We start from the raw sequence: 9,927 nt of genomic DNA, 5'->3' as shown, positions 1-9,927 counted from the left end.
GAGCATATTTTAAAAAGGCTGCATCCCCAATCTTCTTTTGAGTAGGGTTTTGTACTTCTAACAAACCAGCAGAAGAAGACCTGAGGGATTCTGTAATGCAGGCCGGTCCTAAGCCATTAAGAGTTTTGTATACAAGTAGGAGGACTTTAAAATCGATTTTAAAGGAAACTGTGAGCCAGTGCAAAGCAGATAAAACTGATAAAGAGTGATGTGCTCTCACTTGCTTGGGACTTTCCTAGGGCCACTTCCTCTTTCCATGAAGTGCACTAATGAGGTGAAGCCAGGTAAAAGCCATTATCGCTTATTGATTTCCTTTATTAAATCGGAAGGAGCTTTGAGACAAGTGAGATGTGGATTGTGCAAAAGGGGCTGCAACTCAATATCAGAGAGATGTCCCTCATAGTTTGTCCATTCACAGTAAGTGTGATATGTGCCCATAACATATCAAGTGTGTTTTGCTTAGATGCTTGGATATTACCTAATTTGAATGAAGTCACAGTGCAGCAACTTTCTCCATGCACTGCAGCCGGAGTGAAATGGTGACAGGCATACTCTGAGTTGAGTCAGGTCGTTGTAAGCAGGTCAGATCTAAATATATCCCAGACCGCTCGGGACCCTGCAAAACAAAAACACAAGAGCTGCAAGTTGGAACATTCACAGGCACAAAAAAACTCAGATCAACAGGTGAGAGAGAGATCGGACAACAGTTTGACATGGCTAACATGTGATGTGTGACTGTATCGAGTGTGTATCACTAACAAATGTGACTCAATATTGAGAATGGATGCAATCATGCAAGAGGCACGGCAGAATGAACACACAAAATGACTTGCAAAATGACTTGCATGCGTTAGAGGGCATAGAAACTACAAGCTTGATATGTGATATGTGATTTTGTCAGGCATGTATTACTGACACTTGTGTCGATTTAAACATGAATGCAGTCATACGGTGTTAAAAGGAACACAAAAGGTGAACGTTTAAGCATTGAACGAACTGCAGACAAAATCAAAAGTTAAGACAAATTGGACATTTTGTTATGGCTAACATGATATGTGACAGCATGTTGTAGTGTAACCTAAGAGATAAACAATTCATTAATATACTGACCCATGACAATGCAATCTCAAGCATGAATGGGAGTGACGCTATGCCAGCGACCCTTCACAGACACACGAGTCGCATGCCCGAGGCAGTGGAGGAAGCACAAACTGCACACAGATGTGACTGTTGAGCATGTTATAATGTGGGTTACTAGCACATGTAACTTAATTTCAAGCATGACTCTCTTGTATTACGACAAGTTATCCAGGCGTAAGAGGCTCAATGTAAATACATGCTTCATTCATCATTTTTTCCCTCTACAGAAATGGGTGACATTGAACTGGAAGGTATAGATGAAGAACTTATTGAGTTTGCCATTCGAGAGAGCATTCAGGACTCCTACAAGCTGCCATGTTCAGTACATGCAAACAGGTGGGAAAGAAAAGATATCAAAATGTACCTCCACTATTTCTTAATGCTTTCACTAAAACAGGTTTGGGGCTAATTCACTTTTCACCTTTCCATTCACTCAGAAATGTAAATTGAAACTGCCTTTCAAATAATAATGCTGCAGCCTTCATTGTCAATAATTTCTCTATCAATTGGATAGAGAAAAAACTTTTTGACAGCAAAGAATGTCCACATTTTGAATTTTGAAGACATCTTGAATCAACAAATTTAAAGTGAATCAACCGCAACACTGTTATAAAGCACTATCAATCTGATTTTAAAGTCAAATATTTTGATCTGACTCGATGTTCGCCTCATGTTCATTAGGAAGGAAGCAAATTGTGAAGACTTTCTGAAGATAATGGCAGCGATTGAGCAAGGTAGAGTTCACTGTGTGTATTGTGTGTATTGTGTGTGTGTGTGTGCATGCACATTTAGGCATATGTACTCTATGTCTCTCCATGTATGTGTGCATGTGTGGAACTCATTGAACTCATTGGTGTCCATGTATTCCTACATGTGCGTATGTGTGTTTCCCTGTGCATCCCTCTGTGTGTGTGTGTGTGTGTGTGTGTGTGTGTGTATATCTCGGCTGCACCTCTCCCCAGGTGATGTGTATGCGCTGCGGAAGCTGTCAGGCTGTGTGTCTGCCTTCAGAGAGAGAGACGGCGGGGGCAGGCTGCCTCTCCACACAGCAGCTGAGCAGCCGCACCAGGACGCCCTGGATGTGGTGCTGCAGGGTGAGAGCTCAGCAACACACCAGACTGCGTTTAACACCACCAACAGGCTGAATAGATCCAGCCTCTCTGAATAGTGTGACAGTGTGAGTGTTGCTCAAGCATCACTTACCATCTGAATCATCACATACTACTAATACAAACGTAACAGTCACTCAATAACAATACTACTGTCGTTGGTTGGTAGTCTTATCCATATCCTGATATTGAGTTGCATCCCCCTTCTGCACAATCCACATCTCAGTTGTCCCAAAGCTTAAAACTCCTTCTCTAACTCGTCTGCTTCTCTTTATCTACATCTCCTCCTTTGTGATTGGTATAGATTTAATGTGAAAAGTGAAAAGAAGAAGTGTCCCTAACATTTTGTACTTACGGTGTATGTGTATCAGCACAGACACCTGGAGAAAAACACCTCAGAGAAGCAGACTTAGGATGGGGACTGTATGTGATCACACACTCTTATTGGTGTCCATCAGCATCGATATCCAGCGGTCTGACCCTGGAGGAGCAGACAGCGGACGGGGAGACGGCTCTGACTCTGGCAGCCGAGGCCGGCCTGGTGGAAAATGTTGGGGTGCTGCTGGAGCGCGGGGCGTCACCTCACAACACCAACAGCAGGAACGAGTCGCCGCTGCTGATCGGTAGCACACACTCCCTCTGATACACACACTCAACAGAGCACACTCACTCACTCACTCGCTCACTCACTCACTCACTCAAAACCATGAAAACCAGAATAAACTACTCACCAAGATCAGATGCAGCTGGACGAGTTTGTAGCATTCAGATTTTTACTTCCAATTCATTTGAATGAGGCCACAAAAATATCCTGAAAACTGACATTTAACACGTTGGTGAACATATTCAGCAACAGATTCCGCTTTTAAGACAACAAAGCAGTCCTGAGTCATCATTTTGCATTTCTATTCTTGGTTTACACTAAAATTACAAGGCTATTTAAAAATAAAAGAAGATCCAGTCTCCCAACAGGAACTATCTCTCCTAAATGATATCCCTCCACTATGTTCTCTTCTATCAATAAAAATGCTATTTACTGAAATTATGTTTTTAAACGTTGGACCAACAGTCAATTGAAACTCACAGTAGTGGGATCTTTGTTGAATCTGTTCACAAACATGTTAAATGTCAGTTTTCAGGCTATTTTCATGACCTAATTCAAATAAATGGGAAGTAAAAATCCGAACGCTACAAACTCATTCAGCTACATCCAATCTTGTTGAGTAGTTTATATTCTGGTTTTCATGGCGGTCAAGAGCAGAATAACCCCCATGGAAAAACTAAGTGGAATATTGCTTTAAGAGAGTTTGCTTTGTGTTTTCTATATTTTGCAGCAGTGAGACAGAGATCCTACAACATGGTTCTCGCCCTCATCATGGGAGGAGCCTTCGTAGAGCTGGTGTGTCTCACCAATTGGACGGCCACCCATGAAGCTGCAAAGGTGAACAGCACAACATCCACACTGGCTACAGCATGAGCGAATTTGAATCAGAGCTCAACACCCAGGCTAAATTTCTCACTGAATTACTTTGGTTTCAGTTGGGTTACATTCTGTCTTCTCTCTTTCCTTCCTTCCTTCCTTCCTTCCTTCCTTCCTTCCTTCCTTCCTTCCTTCCTTCCTTCCTTCCTTCCTTCCTTCCTTCCTTCCTTCCTTCCTTCCTTCCTATCTCCTACACCAGGTGGGCTGTCCAGCCATTCTGATGCTGCTGCTTCGACACGGAGGCCAGGTGTCTGGTAGAGACAGTCATGGGGTGACGCCTCTGGGCATCGCAGCTGAATACGGCCACGCCGAGGCTCTGGATATACTCGTACAGCATGGTAAAATGCTAAAACTATGATGTTCAAGTTCATGGATTTGTGTCTTTGCATGACAGGGTAAACCTTCAAGGTACAATCTCATCTTTTTTCAGCCTATGTATCATATAACTATGTATTCTCCTATATATATTACAATTAAAATGAACACAGGCACAGGAAAACAATATGAAATAGTGTCAGTATATGAAACACCTTAAAACCAAACAAGCTTATTTAAATGAAATACCTTTACATGAAACATTTGCTAATGAATCTATTGCTGCCAGCTAGAAACAGAATGAATTGCTGTAGCCTACTTATAGGCTTTCAGAAAATAATAAGAAAGAAAGAAAGACAGAAAGAAGGAATGGACTGCAATCCCACATGGCTGAATTATCAAACAACAATTTAGCTTGCTCATCAGACCCAGTGTTGTATTTCCCCTGTGCTCCACTAGGTGGCGATGTGAACGCCCAGGCCACCAACGGAGACACAGTCCTGTACGACGCCTCTGGATCAGGAAACCTGGACTGCATCGAACTGCTCCTACTGCACGGGGCCAACCCTAATGTGGCCAGCTACGCCTGCCAGCTGCCCATACACAGAGCCGCCTATGAGGGACACTTCCTGTGAGCTGACCTTTGTGACCTGCAGTGACGCTACAGTGCACTCACATCAGTCCAGAATGAGAAAGTGCAGTTCTGATAGAGTGCCCCATTCTCAATGATCCTGACAGGCTGGACGTGACAGCACTCTCACACTAAACGTTTATGAATAACTGAATTTTAAAAGTCCACTTCCCTGAATTGACGGAATTCAACCCAGCACTGGTATGTTATGAATGGGGAGTGGAACCTATAATGGATATAGTGTCTGGCGTGGGTTATACAGTATAGGGACAGATGGAGGGAGAGTGAGAGAGAGAGAGAGAGAGAGAGGGAGAGAGAGAAAGAAAGAAAGAAAGAAAGAATCAATCAAGCAATCAAAGACAAACACCAGTCTTTTCTTTCCATTCTGCAGCTGACTTGACAAAGCGAGAATAAAGCGTGTCTCTCTCCACCTCAGCAGATGATGATCCCTCTAGTGACTTCTACAAAGAGGGCCATCTGTTTCTCTGTCTAGCTCATTTGTCAATTCTGGCGCTGGATAATTCTGTAGCTCTCTCTCTCCCGCTCTCTCTCTCTCTCTCTCTCTCTCTCTCTCTCCAGAGCCCTGAGGACTCTGATCCCCCTCACCACCAAGAGAGCTATCCGTCTCTCGGGTCAGAGTCCGGTCCATTCAGCAGCTGACGGGGGACATGCTGTGTGTCTGGAGCTGCTCATCCAGAAGGGCTTCAATGTCAACGCCCTGCTGGACACACACATCTCAGGTAGGGCGCAGCTAGACGCATGAACGTGCACACACACACACACACACGCTTGCTCAAAGACATACTGTCACTGACAACATTCCCACCTTTCTTAGGTGCTGGATATAGTGAAACATGATTATAATGATTATGTTAAGGTTATGACCAGAGAGCAATCACATCACCTTTTCTGTTAAATTGTGCAGTAATGATTGACAGTGGTAATATGTCCTGTAAACTGCTTTGAGGCCACTTGTCCAGACCTGATGAAAATCTCCTTGCAGAGAACTATGGGGACTTGAGGAAGAGTCCTCTCTACTTTGCCGTGTCCAATGGGGACGTGACCTGTACTGAGATGCTGCTGGCAGCTGGAGCTAGAACTGACCTGGACCCGCTGCGGTGCATTCTGGTCGCCATACGGGCTGAGAGGTGTGTGAGTGTGTGTGTGTGTGTGTGTGTCAGGGTGTCTGTGTATGTATGAGAGATGCTGGGGGAGGCAATGTGTGTGTGTCGCCAGAACTGACATGGTGACAGCATCTAGAGTATATGAGATGTGTGTGTGTGTGTGTGTGTGTGTGTGTGTGTGTGTGTTCCCCTTCATGATGAACATGACATGATGTTGTCTGTGTAGATTAATTTCAGTCATCCAACTAGTAAGATGCCCAACAAAAAATAAAAACAAAATCCACTGGACATTTTGCCACTCTTCACCAGTTCTACTTAGTGGTGGGAAATTCCCCTTCTGGAAACATCTTCAACTCTTCATTTTAAGTCCAGTGGATTTTTGTATGTATTTCTTGTTGGACATGACATGATGTTGTTGGTGAGAGTCATGGGGAATGATACTAATGTCAACAGTGTCTGCCAACTTATTGTAGCTGGACACATTACATGCATTACCTTTACAATAATATTAACGTCAATATGAGTAACCAGACAGTGTGTCATAAAAAACTTAATGTCTGCTGTATCCTCAAAGACTTGAGTTCTAGCAAGGAGTGAAATGGTTTTAAATATCAAGGCAAACTTTCATCTGACTTGAAAGGAATTCCACCTTTCATCCTGGCTGTGTGGCAGTAACAAGATGATTTTGCAATGTGCATGCTATTGTGTTTGGCCGTGTCTGCAGGTATGAGTTGGTGCGTCTGCTGCTGTCCTACGGAGCGGAGGTGAATTGTTACTTCAGAGTGATCAGTGACACTGTGTTTCCCACGGCCCTGCAGTACAGCCTGAAGGACCGGGTCATGCTGCGCCTGCTGCTCAACAGTGGATATCACGCTCACAAGTAGGTCTGAAGCACCTAAGTAGAGGCTACTCGGTTCAATTTCACTCAAGTTAGAGTACTTGTTTAAGGATTTATTCAAGTAAAAAGTGTTAGAGTACTTAGATTCTAACAAAAATCATTAACAGGTACAGCAGGGAGTTATGTCAACAAAATTGTGCCAGATTATGCTATTAACATGTTATCTCTACAATACCCTCCCCGGTAGGTGTTTCCAGTGTCACCATGGTAACGGTGAGGAAATGGATAGTACCTGGGTTGACCTCCATAACCAAGCCTACCAGATTTACAGCCAACCTGATGTTGTCTCTGTAAGAACATGAGTCAATACTATGTTCTCATGACAGACACATAATATACTGCATGTCCTAATCTGCTATACACTCCACAGTTATACACCACCAGTCAAAAGTTTGGACACACCTGATTGAATATACTATGTTTTTCATTATCTTAAAGCCATTTTGCCGTTTCTTAGACAAATGTAAATAGTGAAGTTGATGCCTATGTATGAATTTCTTTCCAAAGCCTTTGCCTTTCCATCAAGGCAAAGGGCGGCTATAGTTAGAAGATAGTTTTGATTTGTTTAACACTTTTTTGGTCACTGCATTATTCCATTTGTGTTATTTCATAGTTTTGATGTCTTTACTATTATTCTAAAATGTGGAAAATAGTCAAAATAAAGAAAAACTTGACATTTTAACTTTTGACAAACGTTTTGAAATTGTGTCAATCAAGAACTAAACCAACAAACAGATCACTTCCCTGGTAACTCAATGACTCTGTTTTTGTCTCCACCTCTTCCTACAGTTCTGTGAGTTTGTGTCAGTGTCGTGGCTGGTGCATCTGGTGGGCAGCGTGGTGAAGATGCTCCTGGACTACGTCAGCCACGTGAGCCTCTGTCCGAACCTCCAGCGCATCCTGGAGAGGAAGCCGGAGTGGCCGGACATCTGTGACATACTGGGTAAAACTACCGACGCGTTGCTCCAGATAGTTTTTCTTTTCCCCTTCAGTTTATCCAGGGAGATTTGCCAAGAACGTATGCTCATTTTCAGCAGCACCATGTGTCACATTCACACGTACACTGAATGTACAAAATGTGAGTTACACCTTCCTGATATTGAGTTGCAGCCGAGAGTTGATTATACAACGTGATTTATTATAAAACGAGAGTATGTGTTCATGTTCATAAAAAACATCACAGTATACCACAATACTCCATGCAAACTAGTAGACGAAGAACCCAGAAGTTTGCTTTCCTATGTGATGTCATCTAAATTAATTGATGACATGAGAAGACGATTATGGGTGTGAAAAATCACAGCTAAGGTGTGAAGATATATGGTTAAAGTTACATTTTCATTCTATCACTCAATAAAGAACAACTCTGATTTGTAGAGAATGATCTTTACAACACCCTGGTGAAGTTTGATAGTGCACACATACAGATGAGTTTAGTGTCTCACCTTGACTGATTGACCTGAATATGGCTGAATTTTTCACTATTTGTGATCTGGAATGAACTGAAATACCATTAATCCAAGCAATGATGAATTCAGGAAAGAAGCCCCAGTGACAGCTACAGTGTGCCAATCCCATGAGTTGTGAAATGTACACCCTTCAATTTGAGTGAAAAGAAAATTAATGATTCATGAGACTGGATCCAACAAATTCCCCCTGGATAAGACTGAATGCACTCATTATGACTTGAGTAAGATGAAATAGTCAAAATAATCCTTTAACTATACATGGGGCTATACATCCTTTAAAAATGGATGTATAGTCCCATCCATATTGGTTATCCTCCAAAAAGATTCTAGATAGGAGCTTTAACCATATCTTTAGGGAGAATGTGTGAGGAAACAGCAATTTACCTGCTCACCATCCCTCTTGCTCTGAGTTTGAGTTACAACATGTGTTACAGACAATAACAAAATAACAGATAATAAAAAATCAGATGTGGAGTAGAGACAGGGTTAAACAAAAGAATAAACCAGACAAACGCAACAGGAATAAAATAGGTAGACAAAATGATAAGAATGTTTTCTTTTAGGAATAACTGAAATAACTAGATGTTTACTTGCTCATGAGTGAACACTATATGTGGGGGGGACAGAGCTTTACCCTGTATGATTCTCATCCATCTCTGGATGGTGAGGTTTTTGACCAAGAGGAGAATCTGTGATTCTCGTCTGCCTTAGGCAGTGAGATCTGACGTAAATATCAGATCAAGAGTAGAATCAGGAAGGACAGGGGAAAAGAAAATTACAGAAAAACATATGGGTTCACTCACAATGTGCATCTAAAAGTGGAAGTATTTGTTGTATTTGTTGTGTTCTTTCATCTTTCTATCTCATTTGATTTGAACTGCACTAGTTTACTTTTTAAGTCTTTTATCTTTTGTATCTCTTGTCTGTATTTTTGCACTTTTTACCTTTACTGTATTTTTATCACCCTGTAAAGCACTTTGAATTGCCCCAGTGTATGAAATGTGCTATACAAATAAAGCTGCCTTGCCTTGCCTTGCCTTGCCTTATGTCTGTCTGTGTGTCTCTAGGCCAGCCGCGGACTCTGCAGCATTTGTGCCGATTGGTGATCAGAGGTCGCATGAGTCCCAGGACGCTGAATGACCCCGAAGCCATGGCTGCTGTCCCCTTCCCCCCGAGACTGAAGCACTACCTCACCTACAGAGAGTACGACCTGTACGGTGACCCCTCCTCCACGTCAGCACACCTCATTTCTACTTGTGTGATTGAAAAATGATTGAAAAAGGCATCGCTCATTACCAGCCAATGGGAACGTCTTTTTCTCTAAAGGTTCCTTTGTATTTAGTGTCAGTATACTGAGTTTCATGTGCTGTGGGCCATGAAGTCAGAATAACAGAATAATACCTCGCCCAGAGAGTGTGTGACCTCTGCTTTGCCCCGTCCCGCTCCTCCTGTGAATGCACAGTATTTCCATCAGGTATCTGAAAAAGAATAACACCGCTCTCATGTTCAGACAGTTGGAATGTCTCTTTTCTTTAGGTTTCTTTGTTATTGAGTATCAACATATTAAGTTTAATCTTTTTTTTATTAAAATTGGGCTGGTCAGGCATGAAATCCAGGGCCGATTTTCCACACATTCTACTCCTAAACAGATGCACACACACAATGACTTGGACAAAAACAGGAGAATACTTTGTTACTTCTGGTGTTACTGTATTGCTCCTGGTCTCTCTTTATGCCTGTTAGCATTACAAAGTTATTACT

The 9,927-nt window shown here is 42.4% G+C and overlaps 1 protein-coding gene across 1 annotated transcript; it reads left to right on the top strand.

Moving 5' to 3' along the window:
- Positions 1-1,369: 1,369 nt before the first annotated feature.
- On the top strand, positions 1,370-9,399 carry LOC139646791 (ankyrin repeat and SOCS box protein 15-like; the record flags this gene model as incomplete). Its single annotated transcript, XM_071522514.1, has 13 exons — positions 1,370-1,476; positions 1,822-1,874; positions 2,103-2,234; positions 2,708-2,872; positions 3,584-3,690; positions 3,929-4,067; positions 4,504-4,675; positions 5,255-5,415; positions 5,679-5,823; positions 6,524-6,679; positions 6,885-6,987; positions 7,487-7,640; positions 9,234-9,399. Coding segments are annotated over exons 1-13 (1,760 nt in total), but the record flags the coding sequence as incomplete, so codon positions are not given.
- Positions 9,400-9,927: the final 528 nt, after the last annotated feature.

Source organism: Centroberyx affinis, unplaced genomic scaffold (assembly GCF_046629955.1).
Source record: "Centroberyx affinis isolate AG114_WGS23_722 - 3 ecotype Tasmania unplaced genomic scaffold, CSIRO-AGI_Caff_v1 ptg000998l_1, whole genome shotgun sequence".
In the NCBI taxonomy this organism is placed as follows: Eukaryota; Metazoa; Chordata; class Actinopteri; order Beryciformes; family Berycidae; genus Centroberyx; species Centroberyx affinis.
Note: the sequence above shows the minus strand (reverse complement) of the source record. Positions and strands in the feature narration are given on the sequence as shown.